The 22,488-nt window shown below is 33.8% G+C and overlaps 1 protein-coding gene across 1 annotated transcript in view; it reads right to left on the bottom strand.

Annotated features, from left to right (window-relative positions):
* The window catches only part of CCDC7 (coiled-coil domain containing 7), a 442,752-nt gene that overhangs the window by 240,716 nt on the left and 179,548 nt on the right, over positions 1 to 22,488 (bottom strand). The window contains exon 20 of the mRNA XM_028826154.2: positions 9,692 to 9,790. Within this exon, the coding sequence (XP_028681987.2) occupies positions 9,692 to 9,790 (99 nt within the window). The remainder of the gene's footprint in view (positions 1 to 9,691; positions 9,791 to 22,488) is intronic.

Here is a 22,488-nt window from a genome sequence, read left to right as displayed (position 1 = left end):
GAATGAAGGAGAGATGAAGAAAAATATTGAAATAGACAGAAAATTGCCTTCATGAAATGTAATACAAGAAAAACAAACCGGAAAACAACATACATGGTTACCTTTACTGGAGAAATACAAAGGGAAGAGATACAGGAGGAATGAAACTGTTCTAAGTATACCTTTTCCATATTTTTCACTTTGGGAAGTAAGTTAATGCATAATTCCTATATATAAGTAAGTTAATCCATAATTCCTATATAAAGCTAAATCAATAGAATTAGAAAGGGAAACTGTTACTCAAAGAAATAAGTGAACCTACTGAGGAAAAATGCAAAGCATTAATTCAAGTAACCTGTGAATAAAAATTTGACAAATATTAGTCTTGGTCAAGAGAGTGGGGTGCAAATAAAATCACAAAATATTTTAGTAAATTTGTTTTTCTAGTGCTATGAGCTAAGCAATTCTAAAACAAATTGAGGAGCATTAGAGGATAAAGCAAATGAGTACATGTGTCATTAATGTTCAGTCAGGTTTACACTGTGGAAAAGAAAACAAATACTTACAAAATGAAGGAAGGCAAGAATAAGACCTGAGAGGATAAACTGGAATTGAAGATGTCCATGAGAACTCCTGATTTCTAAATATGTTTATTTGTATGTATATGCATGTTTGTGTACATAAGAATATGTGTGTATGCGTGTGTGTGTGTGTGTGTGTGTGTGTGCGTGCATGCAAACTGAGGAGCCCAGTGTGTCTCTGCAAATTGAGGAGCCCAGCTCCAGGTTAAAATCCTATATGTGATCTTTCATGCCCAATCATTAGCAATTACAGATAGATACTACAACAATCATAGGTGGAGACTTCAATATCCCATTTTAAATAATAGATTGAACAACTAAGCATTAGATCAAGAAGAAAATGGAATTGAAGAATACAATACACTAAGTAGAGCTCATTGGAAGTCTATAGATACCCATAGAAGACTCCACCCAACAGACAAATGCATGTTGCTCTAAAATATACTTGGAAATCTCTAAGATATGCAATATGTTAGGCCACAACTCAAGCCCTGATAAATTTAATAGTATTAAACTCATACCAAAGGTGTTCTTCAATCTATATGAACTGACATTAGAAGTCAATAACAGGAGGAGATTTGAGGAATTCACAAATAAGTGGAATTTAAACAACACATTCCTAAATGACCAATGGGTCAAGGAAAAAATCATAAGGGAGACTAGAAAATAGGTTGAGATGAAGAAAAACAAAAACACATCACATGAAAACTTATGGGATGCCGCTAAAGTGATGCTTAGAGGAAGTTTACAACTGCAAACTTACACTGAAAAAGAAAAGAGACCACAGTCAACAAAACTTCTATCTTATAAGCTAGAAAAAGAAGAGGACATTAAATTAAAGTAAGCAGAAAGAATATATATATATTTATTTATATAAATAAAAGAAAGAATAAGAAAACAAGAGCGAAAATTAACAATCCCATGCTGGCTTGGTTTAATAACTGAAAACCAATCGATATACTAAATGATATTTAAAAATGATTCCCTTTATAATCATCTCAATAGTCTGAAAAAAAGCAAACTCCTAAATCCTTTCTTTAGAAAAACACTCAACAAACTGAAAATGAAAGGGAATTTCATAGCTGGCATCAAACTTAATGGTTAATGCTTTCCCACTAAAGTCAAAAACAAGATAAGGATGTCTCATCACTTCTGTTTAACACTACAATGGAGTTTCTAGCCAAAGAAACGAGACACCCCCTCCCAGAAAAAAGAAAAGAAATAAAATGTATCTGGATTGAAAAGGAAGAAGTAAACCTCTCAACTTACAAATGTTTTATAAAGAAATTTAAGAAACACCTATACACACACAAACACATCCCAAAGAGGAAATAATAAACCTATTGGAAGAAATCAATTTTGCGAAGATTTCAAATTATAAGATCAATATACAAAACTCACTTGTATTTCTATATACTAGCAATTAACAGTTTGAAAATTAACAATAGTATCAAAATAAAACAGTTAAAGAATGACTTTTTTTAAATTAAGTATAAAGGCCTGTATACTAAAAATACAAAGAATCATTGAAAATAATTGACGAATATATGATAAATGAGAAGACATCCTATGGTTATATATTGTTAGACAATATTGTTAAAAGGATAATACATTCCAACTGATTTACAGATTGACTTAATCCCTATTAAAAAACCAATTAGTGCTTTTTTTTGGAGAAATTGAAAAGGCAACACTAAAACTTATATGTAAATTTAAGGCATCCAGAACAACCAAAACAATCTTAAATGAGAAAAAACTATATGGAGGCCTTTCACTCCCAATTTAAAAACTTAGTACAAAATTTAAATAATCAAGAGTGTGGCACTGGCATAAGCAAAGGATATACATAAATGGAATAGAATTGAGAGTTCAGAAATAAACCCTTACATTTATGGCCAAGCAATTTTTTCTACAAGAGCACTAAGAAAATTCAGTGGGGAGAAAATAGTATTTTCAACAACTAGTGCTGGGAACTGAATATCTAGAGGTAAAAGGATAAACATTAACCCTCATCTCACACTCTAGGCAACTCAAAGGGGACTGCAGACATAAATATTAAGAGTTAAAACTATAAAACCCTTTATAAAAAATAGAGAAGTAAATTTTTGTGATTTTGCTTTAGGCAATGGTTTCTTGGATATGACACCAAAAGCACAAGTTAACAAAAGAAAATATAGATAAATTGAACTTCAAAATTAAATTTTTTTGCTTCAAATGACACCATTATCTAGAGGTTTAATCACTCACTCACATGTCTGCCTCAGCTAAAGCTGTTAACCAGGAACCTACATGGGGCCTTCCTTTGCCTTGAACTTCTCATAGAATGGCAGCTGGATTCTGAGAGAAAATATCTTAAGATAAATCTTTCAGAGACTGTGTGCCAAGAGCCAGGCAGACACCACATGGCATCACTTCTATCTATTCTATTAATGAAAATGAATATAAGCCAGCTAAACTCACAGGAGGTTGGGTAGACCCCATTTCCTAACTGGAAGAAGCCTCAGAGAATTTGGGGCTATATTTTCTAACTGACACAGCATATAAATATAAAAATTGATCTTAATTTACAATTATTTTGGATCAACCCAGTAATGAATATTATACAGATCAGAATGATCCATGTGCTGAGAAATATGTATATTCTGCAACCAATAAATAAAATATTCTTTAAATATCTACCAGCCCAATTTATAGTGCAGATTAAGTTCGAAGTTCCTTTGTTGATTTTTTGCCTGGGAGATCTGTTCAATGTTATAAGCGGAGTGCTGAAATCTAGCTATTATTGTATTGGGGTCTATCTCTCTCTTTAGCTCTAACATTTGCTTTATCTATCTAACAAAAATAAGCAATGGGAAAAGGACTCCTTGCACTAACCCCACTCCCTGTACTAACCCCACATTGAGAACAGCACCTTATAATAAGGAAGGAAGCCCCTACTACAAGCTTCTTCCCAAGAAGTAAGGGTCTTGTTTCATATACATATAGTACCCATATATATATTTCATATACATATATAGTACCCATATATATATTTCATACACATATATATGGTACCCATATATATATTTCATATACATATATATGGCACCCATATATATATTTCATATATATAGTATCCATATATATTGCATATATATGGAAATATGTCTATATATATTTGATATAAATATATACATCAAAAAGGAAAAAGTACCTACTCCCTGCACCTGCTTCTCTGGCTTGCTTCAAAGACAACTCCAGACCCAAAGTCTCCCCAACTGCTAGGAGGGTGTGAGACTTCTGCTTGCTTGAACAAAATAGTGAGCACCCCTGCACATTCTTCCCTGGCTTCCTCCAGCAATAAATCCAGATCTGAGGACTCTCTCTCTCTCGTAGTTTATACACACATCAAGGACCCCGACTTTTGTAGCCTTCACCCAAGAAACTGACTATCAAATCACCTACCTGTGGGAGCTGACAGAACTCTGAACTCCTGAGTCTCCTAGACCACAAGAACAAAAAGGTGACTTTTAAACTTGCCAATATTCAGTAGTTATCTCCCCAGGAAACCAAAAGAGAGCAGAGGTCACTATATTTATATCAAAAAAATAAACTTCCAGTCAAAAACTGTAAAAAGGGACAAAGAAGCATACTATATAATGATAAAGGGGTCAATTCATCAAAAGAATGTAACACTTGTAAACATATATATGCTGCAAATACTGGAGAACCTAAAAACATAAAGCAAATATTAAATGTCTGAAGGGAAAAACAACTGTAATGCAATAATAGCAGAGAACTTTAATACTCCACTTTCAACAATGGACAGATCACACAGATGGAACATTAATAAGGAAATATTGGACTTAAACTATACGTTAGATCAAGTAGATATATACAGAATATTCCATTCAACAGCACTAGAATGCACATTCTTCTCAAGCACATGCAGCCATTCTCTGGAAAAGATCACACATAAGGCACAAAAATCCTTTGCAAATTTAAGAAGATTGAAATCATATCAAATATCTTTTCTCACCACAATGATATAAAACTAGAAATCAATAGCAGAATAAATTTTAGAAAATTCACAAATACATGGAAATGAAATATGGTCCTGGAAACCAATGTGTTAATAAAGAAACTAAAGGGAAAATTAAAACATAAGCTGAAACAAATCAAACTGAAAATACAACATACCAAAACTTAGGGGATATGGAATATGGCAAAAGCAGTTCTAAGAGAAAAGTTTATATCAATAAATGTCTATATCAAAAAAAGATGAAAGATGTCAAATAAACAATTTAACATTATTCCTCAGGGAACTAGAAAAAAGAAGAATGAACTAAGCCAAAGTTAGCAGAAAAAGGAAATAATGAAGATTAGAGCAGAAATAAATGAAATAGAGACTAAAATTCAATACAAAAGAACAATGAAACTAAGACTTGATTCTTTGAAATGGTAAAGTTTTAAAAACTTTTAGGTAGACTAAATTTTAAAAAGACTCAAATAAAATCAAAAAAGGAGATATTACAACTGATGTAACATAAAGACCAAAAAAAATCAAAAGAGACTACTATAAACAATTACATGCCAATAACTGGATAACATAGAAAAATGAATAAATGAAAAATGAATAAATTCCTAGAAACATACAACCAAGCAAGACTAAATCAGTAAAAAAATGGAAAATCTGAACAGACCAATAATTAGTAATGAGATTAGGTCAGTAAGAAAAACTCTACCATGAAAGAAAAGTCCTGGATTTTAGAGCTTCTGTGCTCAATTATACCAAGAATTTAAAAAAGAATTAATACCAATCTTTCTTAAACTGTTCCAAAAAATTGAAAATGAGGGAATACTTCCAATTTCGGTTTACTAGACCACCACTACCCTAATACCAAAACCAGATAAGGACATTACAAGAAAAAAAAATTACTGACCAATATCCCTGCTGAACATAGATGCAAAGATCCTCAATAAAATACTATCAAACCAAATTCAACAACACATTAAAGGTATCACCTATCAAGGTCAAGTGAGATTTACCCTAGGGTTGCATAGAAGGTTCAATATGTACAAATCAATAAATGTGATATATCATATTAACAGACTAAAGGACAAAAAGCACATGATCATTTCAATAGATGCAGAAGAGGCATTTGACCAAATTCAACATCCTTTCATGATTTAAAAAAAAAAAAAAAAAAACTCTCGCCAAATTACATTTACAAGGAATGTATGTAAACACAATAAAGGTCATATATGACAAGCCCTCAGGTAACATTATAATCGACAGTTAAAAATTGAAAGCCTTTCCTCTAAGATCTGGACAAGACAAGAATGCCCCACTCTCACCACTTCTATTCAGCATTAGTACTAGAAATCCCAACCAAATAAATTAGGCTAGAGAAAGAAATAACACGCATACAAATAGACCAGGAAGAAATAAAATTATCATTGTTTGTTAACAATATAATATTATACATAAAAATCTTTATGACTCCATCAAAAAATGTTGAATTCTGTAAAGTTGCACAATACAAAATTAACACACATAAATCTGTAGTGTTTCTATACATTAACAATGAACTATCCAAAACAGAAATGAAGAGAATGATCTAATTTAAAGTTATTTAAAAAATAAATTAGGAAAAAGTTTGACCAAAGAGGTAAAAGACCTGTACATTAAAAATGATAAAATAATTGATGAAAGAAATTGAAGACACAAATAAATGGAAAGATATCCCATGATTTTTAAAAATGTCCACACTACCCAAAGCAATCTATAGTGTCGATGCAATCCTATTAAAATTTCAATGTCACTTTCCACAGACATAGAAAAATTTTAAATTCATATGGAACCACACACACACACACAAAAAAAAAAAACCCGAATAGCCAAGGCAATCACCAACAAAAAGAGCAATGCTGTTGGCATCTTATTACCCAATTTCAAACTATACTATAAAACTACAGTAATTAAAACAGCATGGTACTGGCAAAAAAAAGCAGACACACCAACCAATGGAACAGGCCAGAAAATGCAGACATGAACCCCGCCTATATAGCCAATTGATTTTCAACAAAGGTGCTAAGAATACACAATGGGGAAAGGATAGTCTTCAATGAATAGCGTTAGGAAAATGGGATACCCACAAGCAAAGAATTAAATTGAACCATTATCTCACACCATTTACAAAAATTAGACTCACATTAAAATCTAAAGGTAATACCAGAAACTGTAAAACTATTAGAAGAAAACATAAAGTAAAAGCTGCACAGCATTGGTATAGATAAAAAAAAATTTTATTTGACCCCAAAAGCACAGGCAACAAAAGTAAAAATAGACAAGTATGATTACATAAAATTGAAAAGTTTCTGCACAGCAAAGGAAACTATTAATAATTTGAAGAGACAACCTATGAATTAGGAGAAAACATGTACAAGCCATACATTCATCAAGGATTTAATACACAAAATATATAAGGAACTGAACTCAATAGTAAGAAAATAGAAAACCCGATTTAAAAAACGGGTCATGGGACTGAATGTACATTTTTCAAAAGAAGACACAAAAATAGAAAAGATATATATATATATTTTAAAGCTCAACATCATTAATCATTAAGGAAATGCAAATTAGGATGTCATCTCACATCGGTCAGAATGTCTATTATCAAAAATACCAAAGATAAATGTTGGTGAGGATATGGAGAAAAGGTAACTCTTGTACACTGTTAGCGGGAATGTAAACTAGTACATCCACTATTAAAAACAATATGGAGGTTCCTCAAAACACTAAAAATAGAATCACCATATGATCTGGCAATTGCATTTCTGGGTATTTACCCAAAAGTTTAAAACCTGTTTGTCAAAGAAATGTCTGCACTCCCTTGTTCACTGCAGGCAGCAGTATTCATGATAGCCAAGTAATGGAATCAACCTGTTTATCAATGGATGAATGGATAATGTAGAAATATGTAGTACACAGACAGAGTAGAATACTATGCAGCCTTTAAAACTGGAATTCTGTCACTTGCAATGACATGGATAGAATTGTAGAACACTATGCTAAGTAAAATAAGCCAAGCACAGAAAGACAAATACCACATGTTCTCACTTACATGTGGAAGATAAAACAACTGAACTCATAGAAGAAGAGAGCAGAATGGTGGCTGCAGAGGCTGCAGGTGGGGGTAATAAGGAGATGATGTCAAAAAGTATAAAATCTCAGTTATTCATGAGGAATAAAGGTTTCTTTGATATCTATTGTACAGCATGGTGAATATAATAGCATATTGCACATTTGAAAATTGCTATGAGAGTAAATTTCAAATGTTCTCACTATAAAAAAGTTCATATTTGAGCTGATAGATGTGTTAATTAGCTTTAAGTATTCCACATTATACTCATAAATCATAACATTGCTTCATACCCCATAATAAATACAGCTATAAATTTCAATGTATAATAAAACAAATAATAAATAAAATTTAAACAGTATGGTAATGGCATATAAACAGACACATAAAATAATAATAATAATAATAATAAAACAGACACATAGGTCAAACAAATAGGTTGAAGAGCCCAGTAATAAACCTAGGCATATATGATCAATTAATCTTTGACAAGGGTGCCAACAATACACAATGAAGAAAACATAATTCCTTAAATAAATCAGGTTGAGAAAATTGGATATCCACATGCAAAAAATAAAATTGGACACTTATTTGACACATACACAAAAATCAATTCAATGAATTAAAATTTTAAGCATAATACCATAAAACGTCTGGAAGGAAACATAGGGGAAAAGCTCCTTGACATAATTCTTGATTTTCTGGGTATGACACCAAAATCACAGGCAACAAAAGCAAAAATAAACAAGTAGAACCTCTGCAGAGTAGTGAAGAACTAAAAAAAAAAAAAAAAAAAAAAAAAAAAATTGTGCAAAGCAAAGAAAAAAGTCAATGAAATGAAAAGGCAATCTATGGATTGGCAGAAAACCATAAATTTGATAAGGAATTAATATAAAAACAAAATATAATGAACTCAAGCAATTCAACACCAAACCCCAAATAATCCAATTAAAAATGGGCAAATGACCAAAATAGACTTTTTCATAAAAGTAGACATACAAATGGCCAGTAAGTATATGAAAAAGTAATCAACACACATACACACACACACACACACACACACACACACACACACACCCAGGTCTGTCCTCTAAAACCTGCTCTACAAATTTTCATTCCAAGTAGTTGGGAAGATGCAATGGAGGACTCCTAAGCCTTATGGAATGTAGCCACTAGATAGAAGGAGTCTAGGTAACCAGATGACTCTATGGATAAGAAACTTATCCACTGACTCTCATTAAACTATTAGATGAGAGAGACATAAACTTCAGTTATATTAAGGCATTGCGATTTTGACACTGCTTTTGAAGCACTGAGAATACCCTTACCTAAATCAATAAATTTTAAATTAGTGGCATTGGTTTAGCATTTGATTGTTAAAAGGCAAAGGAACAGATAAAAACAACATGCCATTTGGTAGAACTGTTGACTGCTACAACTTGGAAGGCAGACAATGTGTATGCTAAGCCTGCAGCTCTTTGGAAAGTAGTTGGAGAGAATGAGAATGTGATTTATATTTTAAGAAGACCACTCTGGCTGCTATATGATCAAGATTAGAAAAGGGGGGATCAAGCAACTATTGTAATAGTCCAGGACAACAAAAAAGATAATAGAATAAACTAAGACGGTAAATGTGAAAGTGGTGGAGGTGGTGAAAAGTGGTGGAATTTTTTACGTATTTTGATAAAAGAAAGAAAAGAATGTTCTAGTGCCTTGAATAAGGATTGTGAGAGAAAGTAAGCAGTCAAGAAAAACTCTTAAGGTTTTCCAATTGAATAACTGATATGGTTTGGATACTGGTCCCCTCCACATCTCATGTTGAAATGTAATCCTCAGTGTTGAAAGTGGGGCACCTGTTGGGAGATGTTTGGATTATACGGGAGGATCCCTCATGAATAGTTTAGCACCATCCCCTTGGGGAGAAGTGAGTTCTCACTCAGTTTAGGTGAAATCTGGTTGTTCAAGTGTGTAGCACCTCTCCCATTACCCTCTCATTCCCACACTCACCGTGTGACATATCTGCTCCCACTTCACCTTCCTCCACGAGTAGAAGCTCCCTGAGGCCCTCGCCAGAAGCAGATGCCAGCACCGTGTTTCTTGTACTGCCTAAAGAACCATGAGACAAAATAAGACCTCTTTTCCTTATAAATAACCTAGCCTCAAGTTATTTCCTTATGTCAACACAGATGGACTAAAGCAGTATCTGACAGAGTTATTAATAGTATTTATTCAGGTAAGGCAACTAAGGGAGAAGCAGGTTATAGAAGAGTGAAAATAAAGACATTAAAACTTACTAAAGTATTAAAAACAAAGTATTTGTGCAATGATAGATAACTGTATCAATAAAACAGAATAGAAATCTAAAATAGAAATACATAAAAAGGAAAAGATATTTTAAAATGGCATTTATATTCATTGTAGTAAATATGTTTTAATAAATGAAGCTCACATAATCAGGTTATATACCCTATCACATATCAAATACAAAAATAAAATCCAACTGCAATAAAGATCCAACTGTGAAACAAAATAAAATTTCAGAATGTATAGGATAATTTTTATAAAGCATTTGGAAGGACAAGATTCTTTTAAATAAAAAAGGAATTCCTGAATTCACAAAAGAAATATGGGTACATTTAATAACACAATATTTTTAATTGTGTAACAAAATGTAGTAAGAGTCTAGGAAAGATACATCTATATGGCAGGAAAAAGTTAACAAAATCAATATTCCTGATATGTAGGGGATGCTGAAAACTTGATGAGAAAATAAAACAGAAGAACAACATGATGTACGACACAAACATTCAGAAGAGAGATTGCGAATTCTCATCAACTATTTGAAAGTATGCCAATTTCTGTTAATGTAGTGAATTACACTAATTAATTTTCAAGTGTTAAACCAACCTTGCAATCCTCAGGCATAAAAACATTGTATTATTATGAATAATATCTACTTTTTAAACTTATTATCATAGAAATAATTATTGCTAACCCTGTAACAGTTTGCAAGACAAAGCATATGCCATTTATTTAACACAGTAGTTCTCAACTGGAGGTGTTTTTCCCCCCAGGGGGACATTTGGCAGTGCTCAATTATGTTTTCCTTTCTTACAGCTGAGGGCCGCTACTAGCATCTAGTGGATGGAGAACAGGCATGCTGTTAAACATCCTGCAATACATAGATAAGCCTCTCACAACAGGAATAATCTGGGCCAAAATGTCAACAGTGCAGAGGTTGAGAAACACTGATTTAACAGATCAGTTTAATCAAGACTTGTCAATTCGATAGCCTAAAAAAAATTTCAATTCTGAACCACTCCCACTCCCATAGTACATCTTTACTATCATTGCAGCTAGTCTTAACTACAAATTTGCCTCTTCAGTCTATTATCTAAATTGCTGCCCAAGTAAGAGAAGGCTTGGGTTGAGTTAGGTAGGAATGGGTTAGTTTCATTAAAATACAAATCTATTTATACAATAATTCTTCATTAAATCTCATATTTCCTTTGTCTGAATTTGTCTATTTGAGGAAAAAAAAAAATCCAGAATGGGTAGCTAAAACTAGCCACAGCAAGTAGATGGGACTCTATGGGTCCAATGTTAGAAAAAGGACACGGACTTTTATCTAAAGCTGTAACTGAAACTGAGATCATGAGAGTGAGAGTTAGCCAAGAGTCAAAAAGTATCTCAGAATATGGGATGAAGCATACACAGAAGACAGTACATTCACAAACTGAATTCCATAGGGAAAGGTGAGAGGTAAAACACACATAAATTGAGTGAACATTTGAATTTGTGAGATCTAAGATTGACCAGCTCTGTTAAGTACAATGGTGCTTGTGATGGTTAATTTTATGTGTCAAGTTGATGGGGCTAAAAGATGACCAGATAGCCAGTAAAACATTATTTCTCAGTATGTCTATAAAGAGTGTTTCTAGCAAATATATGTATCTGAATCAGTAGATGGGCTAAAGAAGATCCACCCTTACCAATGTAGACAGGTGTCATCCAAATCACTTAGGGCCTGAAGAGAACAAAAAGGCAGAGCAACAATAAATTCTCTCTTTCTTCTTGGCTGGGATATCCATCTTCTCCTGCCCTTGGAATTGGAGCTCCTGATTGCTGGGCCTTCAGATTCCAGGACTCAAACCAATGGCCTCCCAGATCTTAAGCTTTTGACCTTGGAGTGGGAGTTATACCATCAGCACCTCTGGTTCTCAGGCCTTCAGATTCAGACTGAATTACACTATTACCTTTCCCAGATGGCATATCATGGGACTTCTCAGCATCCATAATCGTGTGAGCCAATTCTCATAATAAATATCCTCACATGTATCTATACATTGATAGAGAGATAGACAGATAGACAGACAGATCCTATTGGTTCTGTTTCTGGGGGAAAACCTGACTAATACAGTGGTGGCAGCAGACAGATAATGAAAACATGTAAGGCTTTGGAAATTGTCCTCAATATCTGGGACACGAATTGGGAATGAATCCTAACAAAAACATCTTTGAAAACAGAAGTTTTCTTTGTGGTATAAAGATGAGACAGCGGTATCTTCAAGAGATGGTAATGGAAGCATAAGGTAAGGAAGTATTTCATTTATGAAAGCATCTACATCACATGGGTAATATGATTGTAAGAAGATCAGAAATAAAATCCTTCAAAGTAAAGTGACCACATAATTTATCATCTAAATCTTGATAATCTTGAAAACAACAGGGTTGCTATTAGTAATTACATTGAAACAATCAGACTAAACCAGCTTTGTCCTGGAAAACTAAAACACATTATTTCTTAAGAATAGTCTAGAGTAGACTGGAGATGGGATTATATTCAGTAATTTATCAAAACTTCCAATGTCAGGCTTAAACTCAGCTCAAATGTTTCTGTGCTTAATGGTATTATTTTGGCTATTAAGACACCAAAACTCTGTATACCATATTTACAATCGTGAAGGGACACAGTATCCTTAAGTTGCACTGCTGAAAATAGTAACAATGACTGTAGACCTCTCCAGCTATATCATATGGTGATAAAATTCTCCCTTTAGTCTGTAACATCTGAGACAACCACTTAACAGTATCTAAACCTTAATCAGACACTGCTAAACACAGAATGGATTGGCTCAGTCAGCCACGGCTGGACAGTGGAAAAGTTCTTAAATATAAATACAAAATCAACAGTGTCTAGCAGTGTCTCTCCATACTTTTCACCAAAATATGTAGGAAGATTAAAACATTCACAAAAACACCAAAATTATAAATGACAATCAAGTACCAGAATTACAGAGGAATTACCCACACACACAAAAATCCAATGTGAGGGTGACTATAAAATAGAAAAAAAAAATGTGATAAAGGAAGAAGGAAATTATACCTCCAAAATTATGAAATATAACTCTAAAAAAATTATTTTCAAAACTGGCAACTTCAGTAGAGTAGACGCTTATATTATCATGCTATAAAACAGGTTCAGGAAATTATATGAGAATACCAATTTGAGATAAAATCATGAATGTAAATAAAGATCACCAAAATAAAACAATGCAAGAAAACCTAAAATGCAATAACAGAATTAAAAGACACATTGGGCTGGGCACATGCCTATAATCCCAGCACTTTGGGAGGCCAACACGGGTGGATCATTTGAGGCCAGGAGTTCGAGACCAGCCTGGCCAACACGGCAAAACCCCACTTCTACTAAAAATGCAAAAATTAGCCAAGTGTGGTGGCGCATGTCTGTAGTCCCAGCTACTCGGGAGGCTGAGGCAGGAAATTGCTTGAACCTGGGAAGTGGAAGTTGCAGTGAGCCAAGATCATGACACTGAATGCCAGCCTGGGCAACAGGGCAGGACTCTGTCTCAAAAAAAAAAAAAAAAAAAAGATACATTGAAGGGCTGGGAACAGTGGCTCATGCCTGTAATACCAGCACTTTTGGAGACACAGGCTGGGCAACATAGCAAGACCTTGTCTCTACAATTAAAAAAAAAAAAAAATAGCCTGGCATGGTGGTGCAAGCCTGTAGTCCTAGCTGCTCAGGAGGGTGAGGCAGGAAGAAGATTGCTTGAGCCCAGGATCAATTTCAAGGTTATTTATTTTGTTCATTTATCTGTCTGTTTTTGCATCAATACCACACTGCTTTAATTATTCAAGCATAAGATCATCTAAGATCTGGTAGGGCTAATTAGTCCTCATTATTCTTGCCTTTAACGTATATGCCTGTATGTGTGCACATGTGTGTTATTCTATATGTTTTATTCTTCTAAACAAATTTTATACTAATTTGATCAAATATTGATCCCACTGTGCTCCCTACCATTATTATATTTTCCATGCTATTTCTTTTTTCATCATAATTTTAATATATTATTGTTATTATACAGGCTAGCTATTGATTTTTGTATATTTATCTCATCCTACCATTTTGTTGAACTCTGTTTTTATCAATTCGAGTAGCTTTATAATGGAATCTCTTTGGTTTTATAGATGTACAAGTCATTTTTCTCTTACATGACTCACAAGTTTTACTATGCTTTTCACGTTACTTGATGCTTTAGGATTTACTAACATTACGTTTTTATTTTGAAATATACTTTTTATCAAAATAAAATTATTCTCTTTACTAAAAGGCTTTGGCCATGAAAAATAAAATAAAATAAAATAAAACCAAGCAGAAATTCTAGAACAAAAAAAAAATCATTGAAGGAAATAGTGAATACATTCAAAACTTCAATCATAGGCTAAATAGAAGAAAAAAATCTCAGAACTTGAAGAAAGGTCTTTTGAAATAACCCAGTCAGATAAAAATAAAGATAAAAGAATAGAAGAGAATGAACAAAGCTTTGAGATGTCTGGGACTACATAAAGCTATAGAACTTATGCATTGTTGGTATTCATGAGGAAGGAAGAGCAATCAAAAAATTTAGAAAATAATTTAAGGAAACAATTGCGGAGAACTTCCTATCCCAAGGCAAATACATTGCAAAAAGGAGTCACCACAGCATATATATTCAGAATGTCTAAAGTCAGTGAAAGAAAGAATTTTAAAGTTAGAAAGAGAAAAATCAGCTGGTGACCTACAAAGGAAACCACATCTGACTAACAGAAGACTTACGGGCCGGAAGAAAATAAGATGGCGTTTTCAAAGTGCTGAGAGAAAAAAAAAAAAGAAATCTGTCAGTCAAGAATGGTATATGCTGCCAGAATAAACTTCATAAGTCAAGAAAAAATAAAGTCTTTCCCAGATAAACAAACACTTAAAAAATTTTTCGTGACTGGACTGGTCCTGCCGAAAACGCTGAGTCCTTAGACACAGGAATGAAAGGTTGATAATCACCACTATGAAAACATATAGAAATATAAAACTTAGCTTTTATAAAATAATCACACAAAGGAGGAAAATAAAGGAATCAAATGGAATCACAACAGAATTTCATCAAACCACAAAGACAAAAAGAGAAGAAAATAAAAAAATTTCAAACAGCTTGAAAATAATTAAAAATATGACAAGAACAAAGCCTCCTATATCAATATTAACCTTTAATATAAGAGGTTAAATGCTCATTTAAAAGATAGAGATTGGCAGAATGGATTAAAAAATATGATCAAATTACATTCTTCCTATAAGAAACTCACCTTACCAATAAAGACACATATAGACTAAAAGTAAAGGGGTAAAAAATATATTCCATGCAAATGGAAACCAAAAGGGAACACAAGTAGCTATGGTTAAATCAGATAACACAGACTTTAGATCAAAAACAGTAATAAAAGACAAAGAAAGACATTATATAATGATAAAGAGATCAATTCAGCAAAGGATATAACAATTCTAAATACATGGGCACCCAACATCAAAACACCCAGCAATACAATAATAGAGGAGGACGTCAACATCACACTCATAGCACTAGACAGATCATTTAACAAAGAAACACTGGACTGAAACTGGATTTTAGACCAAATGGACTTAATAGACATTTACAGAACACTCTACCAAGCAATTACAGAATATACTTTAGTTTGATAAGCAGATAGAACATTCTCCAAGGTAGACCATGTTAAAGCAAAGCCACAAAACAAGTTTTAACAAATTTTCAAAAATCGAAATCATATCAAGTGTCTTCTCAGACTACAGTGGAATAGTGTTAGAAATCATTACCAAGAGAAACTTCAGAAATGATACAAATACATGGAAATTTAAACAGTATGCTTCTGAATGATCACTGGGTCAATGAAAAAATTAAGATATAAATTTTAAAATTTTATTAAATGAATGAAAATGAAAACACAACATACCAAAACCTGTGAGATACAGCAAAAGCAGTGCTAAGAGGGGTTTATAGTATTAAAGCCTACAACAAAAAAGTAGAAAGACCACGAATTAATAACTTAACATCACACTTCAAAAAGCTGGAGGAAAAAAAATAAACCAAACCCCAAGTTAACAGAAAAAAGCAAACATCAAATATCAAATATCAAAGAAGAACCAAATGAAATAGAGAACAAAATAAAATACAAATAATCAATGAAACAAAAAGTTGGTTCTTTGAAAGGGTAAAGAAAATTGAGAAACAACTAAGTAGACTAACCAAGAAAAGAAGAGACAAGAGCTCAATAAAAGCAATCAGAAATGAAAAAAGAGATATTACAATGGATTTCACAGAAATACAAGATATCATCAGTGACTATTATAAACAACTCTACACTCACAAACTAGAAAACCTAGAGGAAATAAATAAATTTCTGGAAACATACAAACACTCAAGATTGAACCAGAAAAAGCTAAAACTCTCGAACAATCAATCAATAAACAAAATACATCACATAAACATTATTAAGGACAAAAACCATATAATCATTTCAATAGGCACAGAAAAAGCATTCCATAAAATTCAGCATCCCTTCATGATAAAAATCCTCAACAAACTAGGCATAGAAAGAGCATACTTTAACATAATAAAGGTAATATTAGACAAATCCACAGCAAACATCTTACTTAATGAGGAAAAGTTGAAAGCATTCCCTCCAAGAACTGGAAGAAGACAAGAATGCCCACTTTTACCACTCTTATTTAACATAATTCTGGAAGTCCTCACCAGAGCAATCAGGCAAGAGAAAACGAAAAGGAACCGAAATTAGAAATGAGGAAGTCAAATTATCCCTGTTCACTGATTATTAGATCTTATATCTACAAAACCCTAAGGAATTCACTAAAAAAAAAATCCTCTTACATTTGATAAATCAATTCAGAAAAGTTTCAGGATGCAAAATTAATGTACAGAAATCAGAAGCATTTCTACACACTGATAATGACTTAGTCAAGGACAAAATCAAGAAGGCAATCCCATTTATAATAGCTATAAAAATGAAATAAAATATCTAGGAATATTCAACCAAGGAGAAAAAAGATCTCTATAAGGAGAACTATAATGTACTAATGAAAGAAATCACAGACGACCCAAACAAATGGAAAAACATCCCATACTCATGGATTGAAGGAAACAGTATCATTAAAATGACCATACTACCCAAAGTAATCAGCAGATTGAACACAACTTCTATCAAATTATCATCATTTTTCATAGAATTCGAGAAAATAATTGTGGAATCAAAAAAGGAGTCCAAATAGCCAAAGCAATCTTAAGCAAAAATAACATAGCCGGAAGCATCACATTACCTGACTTCAAATTATACTATAAGGCTAGACTAAGCAATTAACAACATGGTGCTGGTATAAAAATAGACACATAGGCGGGGCGCGGTGCCTCAAGCCTGTAATCCCAGCACTTTGGGAGGCCAAGACGGGTGGATCACGAGGTCAGGAGATTGAGACCATCCTGGCTAACACAGTGAAACCCCGTCTCTACTAAAAAATACAAAAAACTAGCCGGGCCCGGTGGCGGGTGCCTGTAGTCCCAACTACTTGGGAGGCTGAGGCAGGAGAATGGCGTGAACCTGGGAGGCAGAGCTTGCAGTGAGCTGAGATCTGGCCACTGCACTCCAGCCTGGGCGGCAGAGCGAGACTCCATCTCAAAAAAAAAAAAAAAAAAAAAATAGACACATAGATCAGTGGAACAGAATAAAGAACAATATACCCGCAATCAACTGATTTTTGACCAATTCAACAAAAGTTTACACTGAGGAAAAGATATCCTAATTCAATAAACAGCGTTGGGAAAATTGGATTGCTATATACAGAAGAAATAAATTGGACCCATAATTCTCACCATTTACAAAAATTAACTCAAGATGGATTAAAGACCCAAACTAAAACCTGACATTATAAATATTCTAGAAGAAACCTAGGAAAAACTCTTCTGGACATTGACTTAAGCAGAGAATTTATGAACAAGTCCTCAAAGCAAATGCAACACAAATGAAAATAGACAAATGGGACTTAATTAAGCCAAAAAGCTTCTGTACAACAAAGGAGACAATCAATTGAGTAAACAGACAACCTACAGAATGAGAAAAAATATTTGTAAATTATGCATCCAACAAAGGGCTAATATCCAGAATCACAAAGAACTCAAACAGCTTAACAAAGAAAAAAACAAACAAACATTTAAAAGGTGAGCAAGGGAAATGTTGAACAAACATTTTTCAAAAGAAGACACAGAAGCAGCCAACAAACTATGAAAGAAGGTCCAAACTTACAAATCATCAGAGAAATACAAATAAAAAACACAATGACACAGAAGCAGCCAACAAACTATGAAAGAAGGTCCAAACTTACAAATCATCAGAGAAATGCAAATAAAAAACACAATGAGATATCATTTTACACCAGTGAGAATGGCTGTTATTAAAAAGGCAAAACACAACAGATGTTGGCAAGGATGCAGAGAAAAGGGAACACTATACACTGTTGGTGGGAATGTAAATTAGTACAACCTTTATGGAAAATAGATGGTAATTTCTCAATGAAGTAAAAATAGAAATAACATTTGATCTAGCCATCCCACTATTGGATATATACCCAAAGGGAAAAATAATTATACACAAAGATAACTGCACTTATATGTTTATCCTAGAACTATTCATAATAGCAAAGATATGGAATCATCAACCTGTGTCCATCAACAGAGGAATGGATAAAGAAAATGTGGTGTATGTGGAGGTGGTGGTGGGTGGGTGTAGGTATGTGTATACACACACACTATGGAATACTATTTAGCCATAAAAAATGAAATCATGTTTTTTGCAGCAACATGGATTATACTGGAGGCCATTATACTAAGTGAAATAACTCAGAAATGGAAATCAAAAACTTCATGTTCTCACTTATAAGTGGAGCTAAACTGTAGGTACAATGGGCACACGGAGTGGAAAAATAGAAAGCAGCAGTGGGTGGAATAGATCAAACTCCTCGGCCCCCCAAAGGACATGTGCAGGTGCTGATGTCAGAAGGTGGGTGGTTCCACCCTCAGTTTCCCCAGTGGTGTGTGTGAGTACCAGCTGTGGAAAGCAGGATGAGTCAATCCACAGGTTTTGCTGGAGACTAAAAAATGTGGGAGGGTTGAAAAATTACCTATTCGGTACAATGTTCAGTATTTAGGTGAGGGGTACACTAAATGCCCAGATTTCAACACTATGAAATATATACATGTAAGAAATCTGTACGTGTTGACACTATGAAGAAACTGAATCAACTAATGGGCAAAATAACCAGCTAGCTTCATAATGACAGGATCAAATTCACATATAACAATAGTAACCTTAAATGTAAACAGGCTGAATGCCCCAATTAAAACACACAGACTGGCAAGTTGGATAAAGAGTCAATACCCATTACTGTGCTGTATTCAGGAGACTCATCTCATGTGCAAAGACACACATAGGCTAAAAATAAAGGGATGGAGGAAGATTTACCAAGCAAATGGAAAACAAAAAACAAACAAACAAACAAAAACAAAAAACCAGAAGTTGCAATCCTAGTCTCTGATAAAACAGGCTTTAGAGACAAAGAAGGGCATTACATAATGGTAAAGGGATCAATGCAACAAGATTAGCTAACTATCCTAAATACATATGCACCCAATACAGAAGCACCCAGATTCATAAAGAAACTTCTTAAAGACCTACAAAGAGACTTAGACTCCCACACAATAATATTGGGAGACTTTAACAGCCTACTGTCAATGTTAGATCAATGAGACAGAAAATTAACAAGGATATTCAGGACTTCAACTCAGCTCTGGACCTAATAAACATCTACAGAAGCAGACCTAATAAATATCTACAGAACTCTTCACCCAAAATCAACAGAATATACATTCTTCTCAGTATCACATTGCACTTATTCTAAAATTGACCACATAATTGGAAGTAAAACACTCCTCAGCAAATGCAAAAGAATGGAAATCAACACAATGCAATCAAATTAGAACTCAGGATTAAGAAAGTCACTCAAAACTGCACAACTACATGGAAACTGAACAACCTGCTCCTGTATGACTACTGGGTAAAAAACAAAATTAAGGCAGAAATAAATAAGTTCTTTGAAACAAGTGAGAAGAAAGACACAGCATACCAGAATCTCTGGGACACAGCTAAGCCAGTGTTTAGAGGGAAATTTATAGCACTAAATGCCCACAAGAGAAAGCAGGAAAGATCTAAAATCAACACCCTAACATCACAATTAAAAGAACTAGAGAAGCAAGAGCAAACACATTCAAAAGCTAGCAGAAGACAAGAAATTACTAAGATCAGAGCAAAACTGAAGGAGATAGAGACACAAAAAATCCTTCAAAAAATCAGTGAATCCAGGAGCTAGTTTTTTGAAAAGAATAACAAAATAGATAGGCTGCTAGCCAGACTAGTAAAGAAGAAAAGAGAAAAGAATCAAATAGACACAATAAAAAATGATAAAGGGGATATCACCATTGATCCCACTGAAATAAAAACTACCCTCAGAGAATACTATAAATACCCCTAGGCAAATGAAATAGAAAATCTACAATAAATGGATAAATTCCTGGATACATACATTGATCCAAGACTAAAACAGAAAAAAATAGAATCCCTGAATAGACCAATAACAAGTTCTGAAATTGAGGCAGTAATTAATAGCCTACCAACCACAAATGTTCAAGACCAGACAAACAGTTTCACAGCCAAATTCTACCAGAAGTACAAAGAGGAGTTAGTACCATTACTTTTACAACTATTCCAAATAATAGAAAAAGAGGAACTCCTCCCTAACTCATTTTAGGAGGTCAGCATCATCCTGATACCAAGATCTGGCAGAGACACAACAAAGAAAAGTTCAGGCCAATATCCCTGATGAACATCGATGCAAAAATTCTCAATAAAATATTGGCAAATTGAACCCAGCAGCATATTAGAAAGCTTATCCACCATGATCAAGTCAGCTTCATCCCTGAGACTCAAGGCTGTTGCAACATATGCAAATCAACAAACGTAATACATCACGTAAACAGAACCAGTGACGAAAACCACGATTATCTCAATAGATGTAGAAAAAGTCTTCAATAAAATTCAACACCCCTTCATGCTAAAAACACTCAGTAAACTAGGTATGGATGAAATGTATCTCAAAATAATAAAAGCTGTTTATGATAAACCCACAGCCAATATCATACTGAATGGGCAAAAACTGAAAGCATTCCCTTTGAAAACCAGCACAACACAAGGATGCCCTCTCTCACCACTCCTACTCAACATAGTATTGGAAGTTCTGGCCAAGGCAAATAGGGAAGAGAAAAAAGTAAAGGGTATTCAAATAGGATGAGAGGAAGTCAAATTGTCTCTGTTTGCAGATGACATGATTGTATGTTTAGAAAACCCCATCGTCTCAGCCCAAAAATTTCTTAAGATGATAAGCAACTTCAGCAAGGTCTCAGGATAAAAAATCAATGCACAAAAATCATAAGTTTTCCTGTACACCAAGAATAGACAAACAGAGAGCCAAATCATGAGTAAACTCCCATTCACAATTGCTACAAAAAGAGTAAAATACCTAGGAATACAACTTACAAGGGATGTGAAAGACCTCTTGAAGGAGAACTGCACACCACTGCTCAAGGAAATAAGAGTGGACACAAACAAATGGAAAAACATTTCATGCTCATGGATAGGAAGAATCAATATTGTGAAAATGGCCATATTGTCCAAAGTAATTTATAGATTCAATACCATTCCCATCAAGCTACCATTGACTTTCTTCAGAGAATTACAAAAAACTACTTCAAATTTCATATGAAACAAAAAAGAGCCTGTATAGCCAAGACAATCCTAAGCAAAAAGATCAAAGCTGGAGGCATCATGTTACCTGACTTCAAACTATACTACAAGGCTACAGTAACCAAAACAGCATGGCACTGGTGCCAAAACAGATATATAGATCAATGGAACAGAACAGAGGCCTTGGAAATAATGCCACACATGTAAACCATCTGATCTTTGACAAACCTGACAAAAACAAGAACTGGGGAAAGGATTCCCTATTTAATAAATGGTGTTGGGAAAAGTGGCTAGCCACATGCCTTTCTTACACCTTATACAAAAATTAACTCAAGATGGATTAAAGACTTAAATGTAAGACCTAAAACCATAAAATCCCTAGAAGAAAACCTAGGCAATACCATTCAGGACATAGGCATGGGCAAAGACTTCATGACTAAAACACTAAAAGCAATGGCAACAAAAGCCAAAATTGACAAATAAGATCTAATTAAACTAAAGAGCTTCTGCACAGCAAAACAAACTATCGTCAGAGTGAACAGGCAATCTACAGAATGGGAGAATATTTTTGCAATCTATCCATCTGA

This window comes from Macaca mulatta, chromosome 9 (genome assembly GCF_049350105.2).
Source record: "Macaca mulatta isolate MMU2019108-1 chromosome 9, T2T-MMU8v2.0, whole genome shotgun sequence".
NCBI classification, from domain to species: Eukaryota; Metazoa; Chordata; class Mammalia; order Primates; family Cercopithecidae; genus Macaca; species Macaca mulatta.
Note: the sequence above shows the minus strand (reverse complement) of the source record. Positions and strands in the feature narration are given on the sequence as shown.